The sequence below is a fragment of the Haemorhous mexicanus genome, chromosome 2 (assembly GCF_027477595.1).
Source record: "Haemorhous mexicanus isolate bHaeMex1 chromosome 2, bHaeMex1.pri, whole genome shotgun sequence".
Classification (NCBI taxonomy): domain Eukaryota; kingdom Metazoa; phylum Chordata; class Aves; order Passeriformes; family Fringillidae; genus Haemorhous; species Haemorhous mexicanus.
In genome coordinates, this window is record NC_082342.1 from 20077134 (window position 1) to 20098578 (window position 21445).

Genomic DNA, 21445 nt, shown 5'->3' on the forward strand with positions numbered 1-21445 from the left:
TATACTGGTCACCTCTCTCCTCAATCCTTCCTCTTCTGGATGCAAAATTCCCACTGCTGGATTTTATCCTGAAGAATGTGACAAATTTATGTCTTATAGTATATCCTCTTAAATATTTACTGGTTATATTCCAGTTCAGCAAGGTGTAAGCAAGTATTTTAAAAGGATGAGCCACCATGTCCATAACATTATCTGCCTCCTTAAGACACAATGCACAAGATTATACATTTAGAGGAATACTTGTATCTGCTGGATATACCCACATAAGGATATCCTGTAGAGAGATCACTAATGACCACAAAGAGGATTACAAAGACTCACGGAGAAAAACCTAAATTCATGAGCTTTCTTTTAAAACATTAATGAGAGAAATATCAGGATGAGTTATACCCCTAATGGGAATCCTCTTAGTGTCATCTAGATATTGAAGACTATAAGATTTTGAATTGTCTAACTTGAATGGTTTTTTCTTGAGGTTTGGATGATTGTTTCCTCATTTATACTCATGAAGGAACAGTGCTCTAGAATCACAGGCTTTCTTTTGTCCCTCCATCTGTTCACTGGGACAAGACATTGCAGTGGTCAGAGAATGAGCCTATTAGAAATTCCAAAATACTGGAATAGTCTTACGAGCAGGTTAATGTGTGCACCTATTGGGATTTTTTTTACTTGAAGCAGAGGGATTGCTTACTCTGATTTAAAATGCCTTTTAACAGTAGAATAATACATGCATCTGAAACAAAATTATTGAGATCTCTTGTATAGATGCCATCACTGAATACAAACTGCTATGTAATAAATTCATACAGAGAAAAGAAAAAAGAGCTATTATGAACCACCTTGTTCCGTCTTATCAACCTTCTTCTTATGCTCCTTTTCATATGAACCACCTTGTTCTGTCTTATCAACCTTCTTCTTATGCTCCTTTTCATATGAACCACCTTGTTCTGTCTTATCAACCTTCTTCTTATGCTCCTTTTCATATGCCTGGCATACCTGTTATTTTCTTCTCTTAATAGCTTTTGTCATGAAACTGACTGGAATTTAGTGACAAAGAATAAAATTGTGGCAAGTTTCGTGCATCTGTCCTTAAAGAGATGGAGGAATGCAAGAAAGAGTAGTCAGAAAATAGAGAAAGCATGTAGAGTTTGCACAGGAGACTGTTTTATTTCAGTGGGGTTTTCTGGTCAGTTATATGTAATTGCATTTCTCAGTAAGACTAGCTAATTCCATACTGAGAGGGACTGAATGTGCATGTCTGAAGTCTGGTGTGGTTTATGAGAGGTTGCTACCTTAAAACGTGATGATTTATAGGTGAGTTGGACTGAGGAAGATCCTGTAGTATTTCAGATTAGATCATGGAAGGTATTAGAAGTGAATCATTCAGCTTGTTGGGATTTTTCTTTCATTTGCCTTGTAGGCTTCTTTACAATTTCTCTCTGAAATTAACACATACCTTGGGGTTTGGAGGGGGATTTTGGGTTTTTTTGTTTGGGGGGTCCTGGGGGGTTTTTTGTGTTGTTTTGGAGGACAGGGATGTTTGGAACATTGGCAAGTAAGCCTAAATCACCTAGCAATACAATGCATTTCACAGTGAGCTGATAAAATGATAGGGTTCTTACTTGTTTAGGGAGTTTTTGCCCAGTTTCTAGCTGGATTTTCAAGAAGTTTTCTCTATTTTGTCCAATCTACTTTAATTTCTTCAGAGTTTCTATGAGTTTATGCAGAAAGGTTGGTCCACAGAGAATATGTCCATGCAGCCACATGTTGGTCTACAATTTTAGCCAGCCAGCCTGCATGCAATAGCAGACTGGGATGAAAGACAAATTGAAAAGCAGCAGCTCTCTGCAGAAAGGGTATGGAAAACCACTAAGGCTTAAAGTAGCAACATTGATCAGGCGTAAGTCATCTTCAACCACTGGAGACACACTTGGAGCAATTTTGTTTCTCCTTCCTGTTCCCATTCCTATAGGGGCTATGATTGCCTTTAATACCATCCTTTTCTCTCCTCTCTGTCACGATCTTCTATGAGCTGTGTTGTGTATACATAGTCTTTTTTTGGTTTTTTCTTTCTTTGCCCTAAAATCAATTTCACCAGATCTAAAGACCAGTTTCCTTTTCTGACCCATGTTGATCACTTATGGTCAGTGTTCATACCGTGTATCCTCTGCTGACATCCTGTCGCTGCCTTTGGGGACAGTGTCACACATCAATTCTTTTTACTGCTATCCTCCACAATTCCCAGAAGTCCTCCAAAACTGATCCAAGCATTGCCCCAAGCATGATCAAACCCCAAGTCAGTTCTGCTTTGTTTTTGGGCTGACCCCACATTTGCTCATAAGGTTCATGTAGAGGCAGACCATAGGCCAAGTTGGGCAGTAGGCTAAGACCAGATGTTGCACTTGTTTTCTGTGGAAATAGGATGTTAAGAATTCAGCCAGACTACAGCTGATGTGTCTCTGGCATCCACACTGGGGCTTTCTTCAGAGAGGTACTAACCAAGTCCTAGCTCCTGCGGTTAAGTGAACATGAGCAACAGGAGCATGGATTCTGTTCTCAGCTGTGCCGCCAGTTGCTCTGGAGCAAACAGATATGGAGTCAGACACAGACCTGCCTCAGCTGCATCTTGCACTTTGCTTGCAAGGTCACAAATCTTTCCCCTTCTAGAAGAACTTGTCTTGATTCACTTATAGAAAACACTGTATGAAAAATTTCTCATTCACTTCTCTCTTCTCATTTAAATACTTCTTGTGAATCAAATGGACTTCACCAGTGCACAGCCTAAGACATCAGTGAACTTAACTCCACAGCTGCAAAACATGCAATGCCTCTCATTGCTGAAAGTGATATTTCCTGTTAAGACTGCACATTTTGAAGGGAGCCAGTCTGGTGGAATATTAGCACTTCCAATGCTATAAATAGACCAGATGAGTATCGATTTCAATCTCAAAGGAATACATTTCTAATTTCTTGAGGCATGTAACAGTATCTCCGGCAGGATTCTCAGGAAGTTTTATCCTTGCTGATGATGTCTCCTCACACTCGAGGTTTGACTTGCTTGTTGATGAATGAGCATGCTTATAGCAATGCATAGATATTTAGAGAGTTATTTATAGCTTCAGAGGCACTGCAGCTAAGGTCAGAGAAGTCCTTGCTGCTTTGGATGGCTAGGTGGGCAGAAAAGGCAAGTGTGGAACAAGGTGGAAGACTGTGGGCTGAATGTTAAATGGACTAGAGAGTTTGTGAGGAGGGGAACTACCAGTTTATTCATAGCTTTCCTTCTGTATAGGAAGTAAGGATGGTTCAGCAAATGGGGCTTCTTGGGAACAACGGTCTGAAGGTGACATCACAGGAGTTGCATGCTTCTCCCTCATTGTGCAGCTCCCTTGTGGTACATCCTCTGTATTTCTGATGCCTGCTGCTGCTGTTGTAAGACAGAGGCTACTACAGGAAGTTCAAGTCATAGAATATGCTGGCTCAGTTGCTGTTTTTGCAAGCTTAATAAAATGTTTTTGTGTTCAGAATAGTGTTCATCTGATTGTATGAACTGAGAAGCTGCACGTGTAAATGAACATAATGGAGCTGGGACTCTGGTTGATATTGGACTTGTATAAAAATTCTTCCTGTTGTTTTTAGATATTGGGAGAACTGAATCCCAGGTCCTGGTCTCACTCAGAGATAAAACCATAAATAAAGTAGGCAGCTAATGTTTATTACTATGCCTCTGCCATGCATGAGGGTTTGAGAAACATGTCAGGCATAGCAAAGAGGAAGTTTTCCCACAGTTTGTAATGGCAAGTGCCATCTACTGAAAGACATTCCGTCTCTATGGCAAAGGGTGATGCAATGTCCAGTCATACAGTACCTGCTGTACCACACATTTTATTTCAAAATTAAATAATAGTTGGGACGGGAAAGAGTGGAAATGAGTAGATGCTGTGACAGAACTCAACTGTTCTTGGAGTAATCAGAATCCTGCTAATTTTTGAGTATTAAGGAGAGTTATAGATCATCTGGAAGGAGATGCATTACCACAGAACAAAAACTAGGAAAAGAGAGCTCTACAGGTGTGATGCTAGAATATTGCAGAGAGCCTGGCTTCAGGGACTGACTTGATTATTTATGCCTGGCATATCAGGCATAAATTGTTTTTTCCATTTATTAATTGCTGAATTGGAGAAAATTCATCTGCCATGTCAGCCAGTGAAAGACATTGAAAAAATGCTCTGTGCTCTGATTTATTGGTTCCCAAACTTTGGTTCATAGATAAATAACAGTCTATAGCCAAGCTTTAAGTGATATGCAGTCAGTCTTTGGAGCAGTGTTGCACAGTAAATCACATAGTATTTGATTACAAAAATTAAAAGGCCAAAGGAGGGTGAGAAGCAGTGTTCTGACTACTGCTGTTTGAGTTGAACTAATTGAAGGAGACCAGGAAAGCTGTCCCCTGTGATCCCCATGGACAGGTTGCAGTTCCTATGTTCTGAAGCAAATTTGCTGGATCACTTGGTGTTTCTGCTGCAACAGGATTTCCTGGCTGAGAGTTATTTCTTTATAATGCTCTGTCTCATTCCGGCTTTTCACTGCTTGGTAAATGTATTTGTCTGTACAGAGCTGCACAGGCATGAAATTGATTCTCCTAGGAAGGTCCATTTCTCTCTCACTACCAAACTGCAGTCATTTTCCATCTACTTTTTTATTCTAAAAGCTACTCCTTCTCAGCTTCATCAGTTACGTCACTGACATGGCTACAGTTCCCTTATTTATTTTTTTTCTTACATTAGGTGAGACAAGTGTTTGGACAGGGGGCTTTAGCAGCATCATCCAGGCACAGGTCCAAAGCACAGTGATGAGGGAGAGAATTAATCACCCCCACTAAAATGATGCATGTTTTGTTTTGATTCTTTTGCATCCCACCACTGCAATTCAACTAACGAGGTTTCTGTCTCTGACCTGCGTGCTTCATCTGTTTAGGAAGGTTTTGCCACACACGGACATAATCACTAACAACTGCTTGGGTTTGAAGGTAATTGTCTTTATTTTCTGGTTCATGCTTCAGGAAAAAATAAAACTTGATGCTGAGAGGGAAAAACTAGAGAGGCTTCAGGAGCTTTACTCCGAGCAGAAGACGCAGCTTGATAATTGCCCTGAGTCCATGAGGGAACAGTTACAGCAGCAGCTGAAGAGGGTCAGTAGCAAGTTTCAAGATTGCACTAATTTTTTTTTATTTTGTTGATTGATTTTTTTTTTTTTTTTTTTTTTTTTTTTGTAGCTAAGTGTAACATTTTCTCTTTCAAGTATCCAGTGTCTGAACATATTTGCAACTTAGAATTGTAACAGGGTTATGGCTTGCGGGTTTTTTTGTGGAATGCTTGTAATAGATTATGTGCACGATTGCAAACAAGTAAGGTGAAAATGTGTGGATTAGAAATCATTTGGTGTTGAGTGTTTCTAAAGCTTTGCCTAAATAGCCCTTTAGACCTGCTGGGTGATGTGGAAACCATTGTGATGTTTAGATGGATGGTGGAACATCATTCTTTACCTGTGTGCACAAAGACAGGAATTGGCCAGTAAATTACCATCTCAGTGAAGCTATGGATAACTTCTTTTTTTTTCAATATATAACTTAGCTGTTAGCCTGAACTGTAGTTTGAAAAATTAATTTTGAAGATTTTACCACTTTCTAAAATAGCTTTATTTTGTTTTATATTTTCAACAGTGTCACATTGGTATAAATAAACTTTTCATAAAGTCGAATTGCAACTTGATTTTAGTTTGTATTATTTGTAAGCAAAAAATTAGAATATTGGCAGTGAAAGCACCCTTAGTTTCTCTGAAAAAAATCTTAGTATTCATTAACCTTAAGCAGGTTGTACAGCACATATAGTTAGCTTTAGTAGGTGGGGGAAATAATTTTAGAAGCATCAGTATGGGAAGCTCAAGAGGCCATCTAAAAGTTATATCTTTTTTTCTGTCTTGGGTGTTTCTTGGGTCTTTGTATCAGGAATAAAGGCTGTAATAGCAATAATGAAAAAAGGGCTTTTCTGCTTTATAGGAAATACTCTTTAGATGTTGTTTTACTTGCAGAATTCTATTTTGTTTTTTCAAAGAGCAAAAAAAAGGGCCCAGCTTTGGAAACAACAATGTTAAATTCTCAGTTACTACAGAAAGTTTGCTTGTTTTGAGACAGTTAAAACTTTTGTGTGTTACCTTAAAAAAAAGGGGGAGGATTATGCAATGTCTCATACATATTAAAAGAAAAGGAAGCTTCTCCTCTGCAGTCACATGCTTGAATGTATTAATTAATGAGATGCTGCAGCCTTGTTGCTGTGGGATGGTAGTAAATCTCTTTCTTTTTTCTACTGAGCACCAAGATGCTTCTAGAAATCTGTTTGGTTAAATTTTTTATTTTTTATTTTTTAAATTATTTTTGTTCCTTGCAAGTTGTCTTAGTAATGATTTTGGATTTGAAAATGGGACAAAACTTGAAATGTGGGGTTGTGGTTGTGTCCAGTTAGTTCTATTGAGTATTGTTCCAGGCCAGTTGTAATGGGAGTTTGCTGTGCCTGCTGTGGTCAATGCAGTAGAAGTTATCACTGAAGTAGTGCCCAGTAGCTCTCAAACTGATCTCAAAATGTGAGAGCAGTCATGAAATGATTGTAAGTATTTTACCCAAAATAGAGAAAATATCTTCCCCAAAAATAACTGCTGCTCCAAACAAAAGAAGGACATGAACCTGTGTGAGTTCAGAGGAGGCCACAAAGATGGGCAGAGGGCTGGAGCACTGCTCTTGTGAGGAATGGCTGAGAGAGCTGCATTCAGCCTGGAAAAGAGAAGGCTCCAGGGAGTCCTTACAGCTCCTTCCAGTACCTAGAGGGGTCTTCTACAAAATTAGAGAGGCACCTTTTAAAAGAGCAGGTAGTGATAACCCAGTCACTTTAAACTGAAAGAGGGGAGGCTCATATCAGATGTTACGGAGAAATTTTTTACTCAGAGGTTGGTAAGGCTCTGGAACAGATGGCCCAGAATACTTGTAGGCTCCTCAATTGTGAAAGTGTTAAAGCTAGGGACTTTGGATGGGACTTTGAGCAACTTGGTCTAATGTAAAGTTTGGAATGAAGTGATCTTTAAGGTCCCTTCCAACCCAAACCATCGTGTGAAATACTGAGTCTGCAACATGTTCTGTTGTGCTACTTTACTGACAATTAGGAAGGCATGAAGGAGACAAATTCCCTGATGGTTCCCTGGAGCTTAAGTAATTTTTGCCCAGGGGAGTGGGCAGACAATTTCACTGTAGCTGCTGGCTGCAGGGTGAATCTGGAGTTTGGGTTGGAGTGGGCAATGATGAATTCTTGCTTCCTTGTACCTGAAACACATATATACTCTCCTTGTTGGGCAGGAAGTGTACATTAAATGCCCCCAGTTGGCTTTTTCATCATCAGTTGCCATCTCTGAAGTCTGCTCTATCACCTCAGTAGCAATTACAGTTGTGTACAATAGGCTGAACTTACTGACTTTCATGGCCCAGGCAAAGCCCTTTTAGGTTTTTTTGGGGGGTGCTGAAGATGTCTGGCTAGTTCTGTGTTGTAGATAACTGCTTTCCTGTAAATTTTACCCAACACCTTTGCTTTTGATCTCTTCACTATCTCCTACAAGTGAAGAGCACATCTTTGGAGAGTAAGGGGAAGATGTTTGTATTCCATGTAGGAGCTTGGCTTCTTCAGTTTCTGCATCCTGTGTCTTTCTCTGGTACACTGGAATCTGCTTTTGAATTCCTTTTATAGAGACCTGTCTTAGTAGTAGCTTATCTTGGCCACTAACCTTTGCCTTAGGTTGAAATAAGAAAAGGAAAAAGTTTGCATTCTTCCAGGATGTAGGTTTTCTTGTGTAGCAAGTCATGTGTCTGTTTTAGAGAGCCTTACCATTTACTAATGCTGCAATTATTGAATACACCCTTTTCTTCAGCACTCTGAAACTTGTAAGCAAGAATTCATATTATGAATGCACAGATGTTGCAGGAGGGAAGATTAGCATTCATTTCTTGTGCTGAAAAGCACCATGAGTTTTATCTCATCATCCCTAAGCAGAAGGCAGGTGTGTTCTTATTTCTCGGTTCATTTCTGCAGCATTCGACTTCTTCTTTTTCTAACAAAACATGGTATCACTTCAGGGGAATGCATAAAAAGCGGGCTGATACTTTTTCTGAAGTACTGTCTGTACCTATTGGCTAGGGTGGATGACTAGAGTCCCTAACTGCACAGAGAGCAATTTTCAGCAGTTAATTCCATGTGCAGTTCTCCAGGGTACTGGTGCAATACTTTGTCCTTTTTGGTTGGAAAGCAGATGTCCTCTGAGTTTGGCATGTGACAACCTCACCAGGTGGGTTCAGGCTTTGGTGATGTCCCAGCCAGGCTACAGTAAAGCCCAGCCAGCTCAGGAGGCTGCACTTGTTCTGAGTGCTGCAAAACAGCTCCCTTACAGTGCAGGTGCTTCTTAGCAAGAGGCACAGCAGGAGTGATTGAGAAAGCAACATCAAAACAATAATTAGCCCTGTTTACTCTCTTATTATGCAAGAAGGTCATTAAAAATATTGAGATTCTGGTGAGACATGTTGTAGGAAATATATAATTTTAGGTTGATTTTTTTGTTTGTTTGTAAGTACCTCTACTGTCGTGTCAGCAAAAGCATTATTATTGTTTTTTATATTACCTTTTTCTTTTTTTCCTTAAGGATGCTGATATTCTGGACATAGAAAGCAAACACTTTGAAGATTTAGAATTTCAGCAGCTTGAACATGAAAGCAGGTTAGATGAAGAGAAGGAAAATCTGACACAACAGCTCCTGCATGAAGTAGCTGAATATCAGCGCAGCATTGTCAGTAGAAAGGTAACAGCACCAACACTCGATTAATTTGTTCTTTGTTGTTGAGCATAAGGGCAAGGAAATGGATCTACAACCTGCCCATCTGCAAGAAATAATGTAAAACGTTCCTCTTTGAAAGAGTTTTAGAAGCAGAGAATGGCCCAGTGACATCCCACACAGATCAAATAATGCATTTATCCAAGAAGAAAGAAATTAATAACTTTTCATGCCCTGTTTGCATATTTCATATGAAAATATAACCTTTTAATTTGCTCAAAAAAAGTACCAAAGCTTTTTTTTTGTTTTTTTTTTTCCTCTTTAAGAAAGGAGATTTGTACTCTCTGGACAAAACTGCAGTTATTTTAGGCTTGTTACTGATTTTGCTGTTAAATGGTTTGTTAAAATACTAGTAGAATACCAAATTAAGAAAACACAGTAATTTTAAAAATTAGTTTGAAAGGTGCTATCTCAATCAATTAATACCACTTTTTTCAGAAATCAGAGTTTGGATCTCCAAACCAGTTCTGTTCAGTATATGGACGCTTGTCACTATATTATCAAAGACTATATGCAATTATTTTTTTGCCTCTTGAATAAGTTTTCTCTTTACTGTCTAATTCTTATTTAATTATCTCCTTCAGAACAGTGAGCTGTCTTGTACAAACTTATTTTTTAGTCATGCATATGAATAAGTGAACTTTCATGAATAGGATCTTTGCTGTAGGTTGTCTTGAGATTTAAAAATAAATCACGTAAATTGTCATTTTCTTATATTAGGAAAAGATTTCTGCTCTCAAGAAACAAGCCAATCATATTGTCCAACAAGCACAAAGAGAACAAGATCATTTTGTAAAAGAGAAAAACAACTTAATAATGATGCTGCAAAGGGTAAGTATTTTTTGTCTTTCAAACATTTTTAGCAATAAAAGAGCATTTCATAGAATAAAAGAATGTAGAGCAGAAGAAGAGCATCAGTTGTGCAGAAGATAGCAAGTTGGTAATAATGTGAGAGCCATTCACCTTTAAAAAAAAAAAAAAGGAAATCTTATGCAGTCAGTCAGCAGGTATTCTTAAGAGAAAACACTACTGGCATTTGATAATCAAGAGTGTTTTAGAGGTGCCTTCTTTCCCAAGGACTCAAGCAGAGGCACCCACCCACGTGCTAAAGCTGGAAGCCTGTGTTACCTGTGTGGCTAGTGGGACTCTGCACAGAGTGCTCAGATTTTTGGTTTTAATAGCCCCTGTGAGATGAGATGAGCTGCTTCTCATCAGCTAATGTCTGGTTAATAAGAAGCTGGCATGAATCCTTCATGTCCATTTTATGTTCTGCTCTTAATCATGAGAGAAACCATGTTTAGCTCACTAAGCATAATCATAATTTTCAAAACGCTGAAGGAGCACTTACTTGGTTTGGCTGTGGTTGTTAATAAAACATTTCATTTGTTTTTTGTTCTGTACCTCCAATTTTGTTCAGTTCTGTTCTAAAAGGATGAAGCTGAAGCTATGCTATGTAATTTCAGTCTTGTATCCCCATGTGTTTCTTCACTTAGTAAAGGAAATGGCTAACATTTATTTTCACTGCTTGGCTGTTGGTATTTAATATAAAATGTCTGGTTTTAACAGGAAAAAGAAAATCTCTGTAATCTGGAAAAGAAATATTCCACACTTTCTGGAGGAAAGGGATTTCCTGTCAGTCCCAATAGTCTGAAAGAGGTAAAGAGTTTTTCTGCTTTTGATGTTACCATTTTAATAATGCCTCACTCAAAAGCACTTCAGTATGTAGTATTGAGTGAAGTCCTAGTCATCAAATCTTACAAAGTAATTTCATACCATTTTTTAAACTTATTCGTAGAAGGCAAGATTCACTTGTGAGCAAAAATAGCTTCTCTTGACATTCTTCCAAATGTAACTGGTATTGCTTTTATCTCCTGCTGTGGAGAAATTACTGGTTTTATGTGTGTGGAGTGTGCGTGTATGTCTGATTTTCTCAAAACAGACAATTAAACCTCATTGAAGTGAAGAAAATTGAGATCTGGGAATAACTGTTCAAGTACAAATACAGTTTGGTCTTATTTTTGCACTGTAGATTTTATTATTGCCTCCCCTCTCTCATTCTAAGGCTCTTTACTAAAGCATGACAAATGTATATTTTCTTCTTTTTAAAAAGCATTGATTAGAAGACTTCAAGCTGTTGTGGTTCTAAGATATGTATTGAGCTATTTATTTCACTTTTTTGAACAGTTAGAGGAAGCAGAAAATTTAGCATTTAAAATACCCTGACAGGCATATATGGCTGCTTCATTAACTTCTGCTTAAGAGTTCTGACTAAACTTGCTGGATCTGCTTGTATTGAAGCCCTGACCGAGGTCTGCCACATATAATGATGTATGGGCCACTCTGGGAAGTTGGGCTCTCGCAACCACAACCTTTCAGCACCTGGGAACTGGGGTCTTGCTTATATGATCTCCAAGTTCCCAGTGTGCAGTTTCACTTGTCAGTGGGATTGAGCACCCTTCCTTGCTTGCTTAGACGTTGAGTGTCCTAGGTTGTGTTTCTGACCTGGACATCTGACCTCCCACCAGGACATCTGGCAAGTCTAAGTTTCATTTTTCCCTTTTGAGATGGATCTGCCCATTCTCTCACTAGAGAGTGGGTGCTATCTGGTTGGTTTTCTTCACACACACTTGATGGCTTGTTTATTCGCATACTTCAAACTTCAACTGCATTAAGTGAGGCTACACTCTTTTTAAAAATAAATGGATTATTCAATGGTGTCAGTCTGATCACCACAATGACATCAGTCAGGACTTACTCTAAGGCAAATAAGAGAAGGAACAGTAAGGGTTATCTGTTTCATCCTCAGTGTTTCCATAGGCTCTGTCCTACAAAAGAAACACCTTTGCCAGATGTCATGTTTGTCTTGGTCTGGTTTAATTCTTCTCTGACTGTCCTGGCACTTTTGAAAATCAGGCACCAAAGACAGGCTTACAGAGACTGCTGAAACTGCAGTTCATTTCACCATAGGGTTGCTATGCATCAGTCGAGTCTGTGGTCCAATGTTTGCCAGCCCTCTTCACCAAAGCACACGTTTGTAACCCTCTGCCATCCATTGTGAGCTGACTCACAGCCTGTACAGCAAGAATAACACTGCCTCAGTTAATGTAGCAGGATGCTTATTCCACTTCTTAAATAAGCAAGGAAAATCAATGCTTAAAAGTTCAGCATTGTTTAAAAGTTCAGCATTGAAAATATTACTTGGATGACTAATTGTCGTGGTTTGAGAGGAAATAGTTTTTTTTGGGATGGTGTGGTCACGCCAATCGGTGTCCAGATTTTAATATTGGCGCCTGGTTTGTCCACTGAGGGCATGGATACGCCTCTGAGAACACAGGGGTTAAAAGCTGTGAACTCCCACTGGAAGTTCCTTTTGAGTTCCGGCCCTGGACCAAAGGAGACCTTTCCCCTGTCCAGCTCCTAGCTGGGCAGGGGGGAGGGGAGCCATGCGGCCGGAGGGAGGTAGGCCAGGCCTGGGCCGAAGGGTGGAGGAGCATTGCACTGTGAGGGCTTCGGGCAGCCATCCCCCATTCCTCCCCCGGAGGGAGAGAGAGAGAGCAGCCTGTGCCTGTGATAGCACGGCTGGAGTGAAGGAGAAGGGAGGGGGTGCCCAGCAGAGCAGCCAGGCGTGGGAGTTCATGAACCAAACCAGCAGAGCCTGGGACTTTTAACCCTTCTTGGGACGATGGAAACCTTGCAAATGCTGATTCCTCCTGGAGTTGGTGAGATTGAGAGAAGTTGAGAAGAATTCTAGGTGGGAAGAGATGATGGAGTGGCTTTTGGCTGGACTTTTCTTGGATAGTTATGGACAGAACCCTTGAGTTCCTGTGACACAGAGACTGCATTCTAGGGGGAGGCAATGGCTCAGAGCCAGGAGAGTGCGGTGATGTGAAGGTGTGTGAACAGAGACGAAGGGTGGAGGGGGGTTGTGGTGGTGCCCTCCGTCTTTGATGAAGAAGAAGAGGAAGATGATCTCTGTTCGAGAGACCCCTCAGCCCCAGGGGGTGAAACATGGGGGGGACAGGTGTCCCAAAAGGAGAGGGACTGTGCTCTTTTTTGGAACTGGACAAAGCATCCTTAAAGGGAAAAACTCTAGAAGCAGCTCTGGTCCATGTGCAGTGGTGAGAGCACTGGACATGGAAGGAAGAGGTCACGATGGCAAAATGTTCTCCGGGCGGTGCCACACGTGACACTGAGACACGAGAAGTTTCGACTGTTTGCTGGGTGAAGTCTGTAGTGCAAGAGGGACTCCTCTCTTCTCAAAGAACTGAGAATTGATTATCCAAAGGGTGGCAGCGGAATTAAGAAATTTGGTGGGGGGAGGAGGAGGAAATTTGGAAGGTTTTCATCCCGTGTTCTGTGTGTTTTTTTTTCCCTGTAGTTCTATGTTAATAAAGTTTTTTTTTTTCCTTTCAATCATAAGTTAGAGCCTGCTCTTCTCTGTCTCTGATCACATCTCACAGCAGATACCAGGAAAAGAGGTTTTCTCATGGAAGCACTGGCATTTCGCCAGGCTCAGACCATGACACTAATCTGACTTGAAACCATTTATTTAATTAAATGTAACAGGGGTCTGAGCTAGTGCAAAGAACAGTCATTTGTTCCTTACTTAGTTTTTTATTCCCCTTCTAAATCCTCACTGGCATTGTGAGTAAGAACTGAATCTTCTTCATATAAAGGTGAAAGTGTTTATATCTTTAGTATTAACACAATATTGCTTGCAGAATTGCTGAGTTTTGGTTACTGATAAACTGCAAGATGGTTAAGCAAGTTTTATGTTAATTCATATTGGATTCTATTTTACTGTACTGTAGTCATATGCTTTGAGAGATAAACTTTAGTATCTTAGCCAGTTTCCTCAATTTATGGCTCATCAAATAATATGAGAGTTAAGATTTGCCTCCTATTTGTAGAGTGCTTTGTTCACTGTATAATACATAATTTTACAGGATTGTCTTCTATGATTGAACTAACTGATACCATACATTGAAAATTATTCTAATAGATAGTAATGTTGGTATTTCTTTTCAATTGTCTTCTATGATCATTGGTAAATTTAGGCATTTCTAAATAGAAGAAATATTCTAGCAGTCTGTGGCTTCTCTTACAGAATTGCTGAAGTATATGTTGGTGCAGTAATAGAAACACAGCCCTTGCCAGACACTGTCAGTGTGAAAGCAGCCTTACATCTTGATTTTAAAATAATCATATTTCTAGCTCTTCTTATGGCATTGCTTCAACAGTGATTTACTCTTACTTTTGTATAGCCTTGTTTTCTATGGATTAGAAATTAGGACATTTGACTTTTTACAGCCTGATATTCTCTGCACAATGGATTAGAATCCATATTCTACTTTTTAAAAAACATTTATGCAGTTAACATCTAAATACATGCAATAACCACGTTTTGCCCTCATATCTTAAATCTGCTTCCATAAATCCAAGCAGGCAGCAGAACACTGATGTTCCTGCCATGCCTCAGTCCATCACTTTCTGTATGACTGTTTAATCTAAAAAAAATTAAATAGCAAATTGTAATGGTTGCAGGCTAACACTAACAGCATCTTACCAGGTTCTTCTGGTAACACATAAAAGTTAGAAGTGTCTTCCAGGCGATGCAAATGGAAGATGTGTTAGTGTAATTTCTGAGAACAGCTTGTCCTTATAGAAGTTCTTCCCAGTTCTGTTAGTCATTTGATTTACTCAAATTAGCCTAATATTTAGGCAAGAAACAAATCAGGTTATTTAATGCAGAGACAAAAAAAAAAAAAATCTCAGAAATAAGATTTATTCTTCCATTTCACCCAGTCTGCTTTCCTGAGAAAGAGCTACATAATTTCTAAAGGGTATTTGCCTTTTAGTAAAATCTTTTGGACACTTAACGTACATTTGCATTTTGATTACACAAATGTTTCCGGAATTAAATGAAGAACAATTTTCAGAATCCAAGTATTTAACATTCAAAAATCTTGATGGTACTTTTATTTATGAATAAGTATTTCAATGATAACAAATATTTGGCTGAATCACTTTAAACTAACTTTCATTGTACTGGATACATTAATACTCTTGCATGTCTTTTTTGGCTTTTGCTCCTTTTAACTTCTGAATTCCTCCTTTTAGGGCTATATCAGTGTAAGTGAAATTAGTGAGCTGTATGGCAATTCCACGAATATATCCCCTTCCACTCAGACCCCCTCAGATGTTGAAGCAGTTGCCACTGAGCCTTCCACGGCTGTGCTGACGAGCCAGCCACAAAATAAAGAGGTTTGTTTGAGAGACATTTCCCTTTGTTTGCACTGTTCTTTCATGGCTGCCTTTTTATTTTCTTTACTTTTTTATTTTTTGGTAATTCAACATGTAACAAACTGACCCTAAAGCAAACTGCCTATGCCGGTTACCAAGTCAGATAACAGGTTAATAGTAAAGCTGAAGGACTGCTCCAGCTTTAAAGTGTCTTTGATGGGGTAGGTGGGACCTGAAGGCCAAAAAACATGAATTCTCATGACCCAAGCAGCACCAAGCGTCAAACTTTGCCTGCCCAACACTAATGTAATGCACCTTTGGGAAACCGTCTGTGGACAAGCTTATGACAACTTGATTAGTGGTGTTCAGGTGTTCATTTTGTTTTGTAGCTTCTTTTTCTTTTCCCCCTGTAAGGTGGTAAAAGTATGTCTTGAATAGTTGTGGGAGATTAATAGCTTCTACCCATCTTAGCTATTCCATGGAGTCTGTCCAGTCTGTTTTCTAGCTTACTTTCTCTTCCTCATTCTTTGTAAAATTTTGAATAAATCCCCTTTTAAAGGAATGGAATAACCTTATAATTGTAAATCCACGTACTTTTGCATTGCAATAAGTCAGAAACTGATTTAGAATTTGGCATTTGTTTGCTGCTTGTGGTAGCTCAGTATGCCTTGAGAGTTGCAATAGAGTACACCTCCTTTCCTGCTAAACACTCCAACAAACACAGTGCTGAAACTGCAGCTTTTATGTGCTGTATCTTTTGAGAAATTCCAAAAGAAAACTCTGTGTGTAATTTCTCTTTTTTCTATAAAGCTAAGATCACCTCTCTGTTCTGGATTTGTGTTTCCTCACTCTCTTTCTCCTCGCTCTATTGCTCAACTTCCATCAGTCCATTGGCCTGAGGGCATGGCTACTCATGTAGATCCTATTCCTTTATCTGATACACCTCCACCTCTGCCAGCTAAGAAACACTGCAGGCAACAACAGGTAACAGATTCAAAGCTGATAAATTGGGATTATTTTGTTTTGTTTGCTTTTGATATGATGGCCACAAAGTTGATTTATTCATGAGGACTTTAGTGTGATACATTGTAAGTTGATTGTGCTTGTAGAGTGTTGCATTTAAACGCACTGCTCATTTAAAGATTAACATGATGTATTATAAAATGTTTCTGAACAAAAATTCACCTTATAATGCAGAGACAAATATTAATATTCAGGACCCATTGTAACTTTTAGAGGACTTGCAACAATAATGTATGTGTGAAATCCTAAACTAATTCTTCATATACATTTGAACAATGCCTTTCAAAAGTTGTATTGGTTTTAAGCCACCAATTCATTAGAAAAACTTCTAAGGAAAAGTTTTCCTTTATAATTGGGTTCCACTTGTACACTAGACTTGAATATTTAACACAAAAGGAAAGGTACAGGGACATGTACATAAAATGTGCACATGAATTTAATGCATTTTTTAAATCAGTATGATTTTAATGTGTTGGAAAGCACTGTGAAGCAGGAGGTGCTCTGTATGTTAGATTTTGTTTTTTCCAGACTGTCAGTATTTTCCATGTAGAGTATAACTGCGTAAGTGCATCAATTCATTTTGTCAAAACTGTAACAAATTCCCCATGAAGCATTTCAGAAGCCTGGAGGAGCGCAAGAAGCAGCACAGGGAGGGCATGTACCTGAGCGATACTCTGCCCCGCAAGAAAACAACCCCATCCGTGTCTCCCCACTTCAACAGTGCCACGCTGGGACGCAACATTGCAAACAAAGTATGTGCCTGCTGCTATTTACAGCCTTCCAGCCTCTGCAGGAAATCCTGCATTGGGTTACAGGGAAGGCTGGGTAGCACCCTAAGCATTATGTAACCCCCCAAATTCACACATGAAGTTGACTATGAAATGACTTGAGGGTTATTAACAAATGGGAATGTATGTGAAACCGTCTTTACTTCTGGCCATTCTTCTGATGTCTGGAAATGCTGTGCTGTAGAACATTATTCATAAATACACAATTTCTGTATCAAGGATTATATTTTTGGGCTGGTTTAAATTGATTCTAGAGACACAACTTGTTGTTTTCTTTCCTATTGAATGCCTCTAAATGGTAAAGATAAAGTTATATATAAAGTGGAAATACTCTTTATTTGTGATGTGGTCAGTCAGCAAACAGCAAGGAAGGTGGAGGTACTCCTTTGAAAAAACATTTTGGCCTAATAGACACTGTACACAGCTGGCTGATTGCTATGACATGACACTGATATCCATGACAAAGCACATTATTTTGCCATTGCTGATAAAAAAAAAAAATCTCAAAATACAGTTTTAAGCATGTATTTACAAAATTTCCTGCAGGGACATTTACCATTAGGACAGAGCAACAGCTGTGGCAGCGTACTTCCTCACTGCCTGGCAACCATGACCAAAGAGTCAGAGTCAAGAAGGATGCACAAAGGTAAGACCTTTTAATTGTTGGATTTCTTTCTAAAATCAGTGTCCAGTTTTTCAAAAATAAGCCTGAAACTGGTGTTGCTATGATCAACAGGTCTGCAAAATAAAAGTTCACTTCTTCGTGACAAAAACAAGCTCTAAATGTAACTGATTTTTTGATACTGGCAAAGTAAGATGTGGCTACATGTGTAGTTTTTAAGTACATGGTCACCAAATACAATCCTGTAAACAAGAAAAGTACATTGAAAATACACATTATGTTAACTGGGTAATTTCTGTGAATGTTTTTGAAGCAATATATTACATGTTCTTTCTTTTTCTTCCCTTTTTTTTAAATGTTGGGATCTTAAAAATTGTTTTTCACAGGCACGTGTTTTTGTCTGGATAAATTCCCCAGAGAGAGATAACTTTGAGAAGCTGTGACTGTGGTATTATAGGTGGTCTTAAATATTTGGGCTACAAAACAGAAAGGGAGAGAGCTGTTCTATTGTTGATAGATGGCTGGGTTCGTTAATAGGGACACAGCAATTCTGGATCCGAAAAAAAATACACCTCTGAAACATGATCTTATAAGCAATGGGATTCTGTGTCTGCTGCATGTTGACTTGAGTTGATACATATATTTTTTTGCTTTAGTGAGATATATCATTCGTAAGTATCCCATCTTCAAAAAGAGGTATCCTCAGTGCCATCTGTCAGTTTATATTCTTTCCAGCATCTGCATCACCATTATCGATACCAGTGCAAGAGGTCCTTGTGTAGAACTGCACTAACTGAGCCTGAGCTGAGCTAGATCCATCCCATTGTTACAGGACTTGTCAGAACTTGCAGCTGTTAAAGGTCGTGACTGAGGTCAGTCATATGCACCAAGATGACTCAACACAGGGATGGAACAAGCAAGCTGGAAAAGGATCATGACGTGCTCCTTTCCAGAGCTGATCCTGTTGTGATTTGTTGGTTTTGAGCTTTAGCTATGCAGCAGGCCTTACACAAACCTGCAGTGTTGTGGCTAACTTATCTTTACATATTTCAGGTACAATACAAAAGGGGCTTCATGATTGGCTTGGAAAGTGTCTTCGATGTAATGTGTTTGCAAAGCTGGCAGTTATGTTCAGAGTCATCATTGTGATGTTATTTCAGTCTGAAAATCAAGAGGGATATTTTGGCTAAACTCTAATAAGAGATCAAGTATTTAAAATTGGAAATATTTCTGTAAAATCGTTGCAAAGAGTGTTAGAGTGTGCCCTAAAGCACAATTTTAAAGTGTTACCAAACCTAACACAGGCAAAAGTTTTAAAAATAAATAACTTCTAATGTTTAATTTTTTGTCACTGTGCAATTAAGACAATCTAAGAGTAGGGTCAGATTTCTTGTCTTAAGAGTGGGAAAGAGAGAAACTTCAGGAATAAAAACTGAATTATGGCCTGACAAAAAATAGAGGCAGGGGAGAAGGAGGGAGATGTATTAATTGGGGCAGGTGGCATAGCACTTTTCATATGCTGTTGAGGAATCCGGTGCTATACTGCTTGTCATACTAGTTGGCTGTTATTTTTTGAAAGATCCAGCAGTTTGAATGGAAATAGAAAATTATGAGGAGAGCCTTAAGAGATTAATTTGTACTGGGAAAGAGAACAGCTCTAGATGTCCTTTTCTGAAACATCAGCTTTGCCAAAGGGAAACAGTGCTGCTGACAGGTGCTTTATTTGAACTGTCACAGGATTTTCAAAGCATTGTTAAGAAGAGGGATATAGGAACACAAGGATCATTTGTGGCCTCTCTTAGTAGTTACTAAAGTGTTCATTCCCTTTTTGTTCAACCTCAAGCTCCTTGAATTTATTGCTACTGGTGGAACTTGAAGAGTGCAACTGCTTTTGCCCTGCAGTGCCATATTTCTAGGTTGGGGAAAGCTCCTTTGTCCGGGTAACACACCACAAAAGTGTTTGCAGGGCTCTTTCCACACTGCAGTGCAGAACTCAGCAAGGACAGGAATATCCAAGTCAGGTGGATGGGGTCAGATCCCAGAGTACTTCTATCCAGCAATACAGGAGGGCCAGAGAAACAGTCTTTAAGCACCTTTCATTCAGCCTTACAGGTTAAGCCTTAACAGAAGTTTCTTTGTTGTTTGAGCAGAAAAGGGACTGGGTTTATCTTGGTGGGATTTCTGGTTTCCCCTCACACTTCACATCCTCAGCACATGGAAGGAAAACAAACTTTTTTCAAAGTCAAAGGTAAAGAAAGTGCATTTCTGTGGAAAAATGAGATTTGAATAATGTTCTGAACATGTTGTACTGCTTCAACGCACCACACAGGACTACTGAAATGGAATATCATTATCCATTAAAATTATGAAACCTTACTTTTCTTGCACTAAAGTCAACAGGACTAGAGTCTGAGTAACTACAATTAACTTCATCAGGTACCTTTAAACACATCTTTGAAAACAAAGTCAGATGCTATGTCAGTGGTCCTGTAGATCAGGTAGATCAGGTTTGCCTTTTCAGAATAAGTGAATACTTTTCAGAAGTTTTACTGACAAATCAGTGGAACTTTGTAAATGTATGGAGACTGATTATACTGATAAATACAAGCTCTCTAATCTTCCTGCTCCAAAAGTTAGTTGTTCACCTAAAAAAAGGTGATGAATAGATAAAAAGTGTCCTCTACCTGTCATGCGTCATGAGTCAGCACTTGCTTTCCTTGCGTTTCTTTCCCCACTTGACAGGTTTTTACTCCGGTCAGTTTTCACTCTGTCAGTTTTCCAAGGTGATCTATTGCAAACGACATGGGCGTCTTGGCTTCCTGATACCTTGGGCACAGAGCTGCACCCAGTGCACTGGAACTGGGTTCAGTGGGGAGACAGGGTCTCACGTGATAAATGCCACTTCATCCACTCCGTCTGGAGCCCTGGCTATCAAGCAGTGACCCGCACACTGCTGCCCAAAGAGGATTATGTGCTCCAGATATGGTGTTAGTTAGTACCTTCCTGTTCTCCTTAGAGCTCAACAGCATTAAGCAAATTTCTAGACCAGATGTTCTGGTGTGTGCATGTACATCTGAAAACAAGTATATTCAAGGCTGGCTGGAGGCAGTAGCAGCTCAGCTGGTTTAAAGATATTATCTGAATATTATCACTAAACTAGTCATGGTCCAAAGGGAGTTTTCTCTAATATGCTTTCTCCATTTTTTCTTATTTCAGTCCAAGAAGGTAACTGTAAAAGTCTGAGCTGAAAAAAAAAGGAAGTTAAAAGTGAAATCAGGAAATTAGGAACAGCCTCTTGGGTTTTAACATGGAGATCCTTCTCATTTTCTTTATGCAGGAACAAGCAATATCTATGAATAAATTTTAGGCTGGATGCAGTAATAAATATTTTCATGGATTTTTAAGTAATAAACAGTCCTTATTCTAGGATTACCAAACCGTGTTCAGTCAGTCATAGGAGTTCAAGAATTGTTACTGAAAGAAACAGTCACAGTCAGCAATCACAGCCTGAGTTAAGGGCAACTTAAATGTTTTAGAGAACACATATTTGTTGTAAATCATTAGTGGGAAAAGGTATTTCTTAGTAGCCATTCATGAGGTATTTTTGACAGACTGTATTTATAACCTGACCTCCTGTGGACAGAGTGAAGAAGTTTCTGTTTGGTACCATCTCAAGACCTCACCTTGCACAGGTGGATGCCTGGAGCTCCCAGGGAGTGCTGGGTGCCAGAAGGTTGCACAAGGAGGGAGGGTTAGCCAATGCAGTCCCACTGACTGCAGGATGGACTCCAGAAGGAAAGAAGGAATGGTTAGCTGGGAGTTAAGTTGTAAGACCAGACACAGTGCTGGG

General features: G+C 39.3%; 1 protein-coding gene across 20 annotated transcripts in view; it reads left to right on the forward strand.

The window, feature by feature from the left end:
- Positions 1 to 21445, forward strand: part of PHLDB2 (pleckstrin homology like domain family B member 2) — an 87664-nt gene that overhangs the window by 51267 nt on the left and 14952 nt on the right. For 16 of the 20 annotated variants that reach the window (XM_059837644.1, XM_059837651.1, XM_059837753.1 and 13 more), the window contains 7 exons: positions 5060 to 5188; positions 8731 to 8886; positions 9640 to 9750; positions 10486 to 10575; positions 15040 to 15183; positions 16797 to 16937; positions 17520 to 17619. In XM_059837644.1, coding sequence (XP_059693627.1) covers positions 5060 to 5188; positions 8731 to 8886; positions 9640 to 9750; positions 10486 to 10575; positions 15040 to 15183; positions 16797 to 16937; positions 17520 to 17619 — 871 coding nt within the window. The remainder of the gene's footprint in view (positions 1 to 5059; positions 5189 to 8730; positions 8887 to 9639; positions 9751 to 10485; positions 10576 to 15039; positions 15184 to 16796; positions 16938 to 17519; positions 17620 to 21445) is intronic. The other 4 variants (XM_059837678.1, XM_059837692.1, XM_059837688.1 and 1 more) reach the window with 3 other exon arrangements.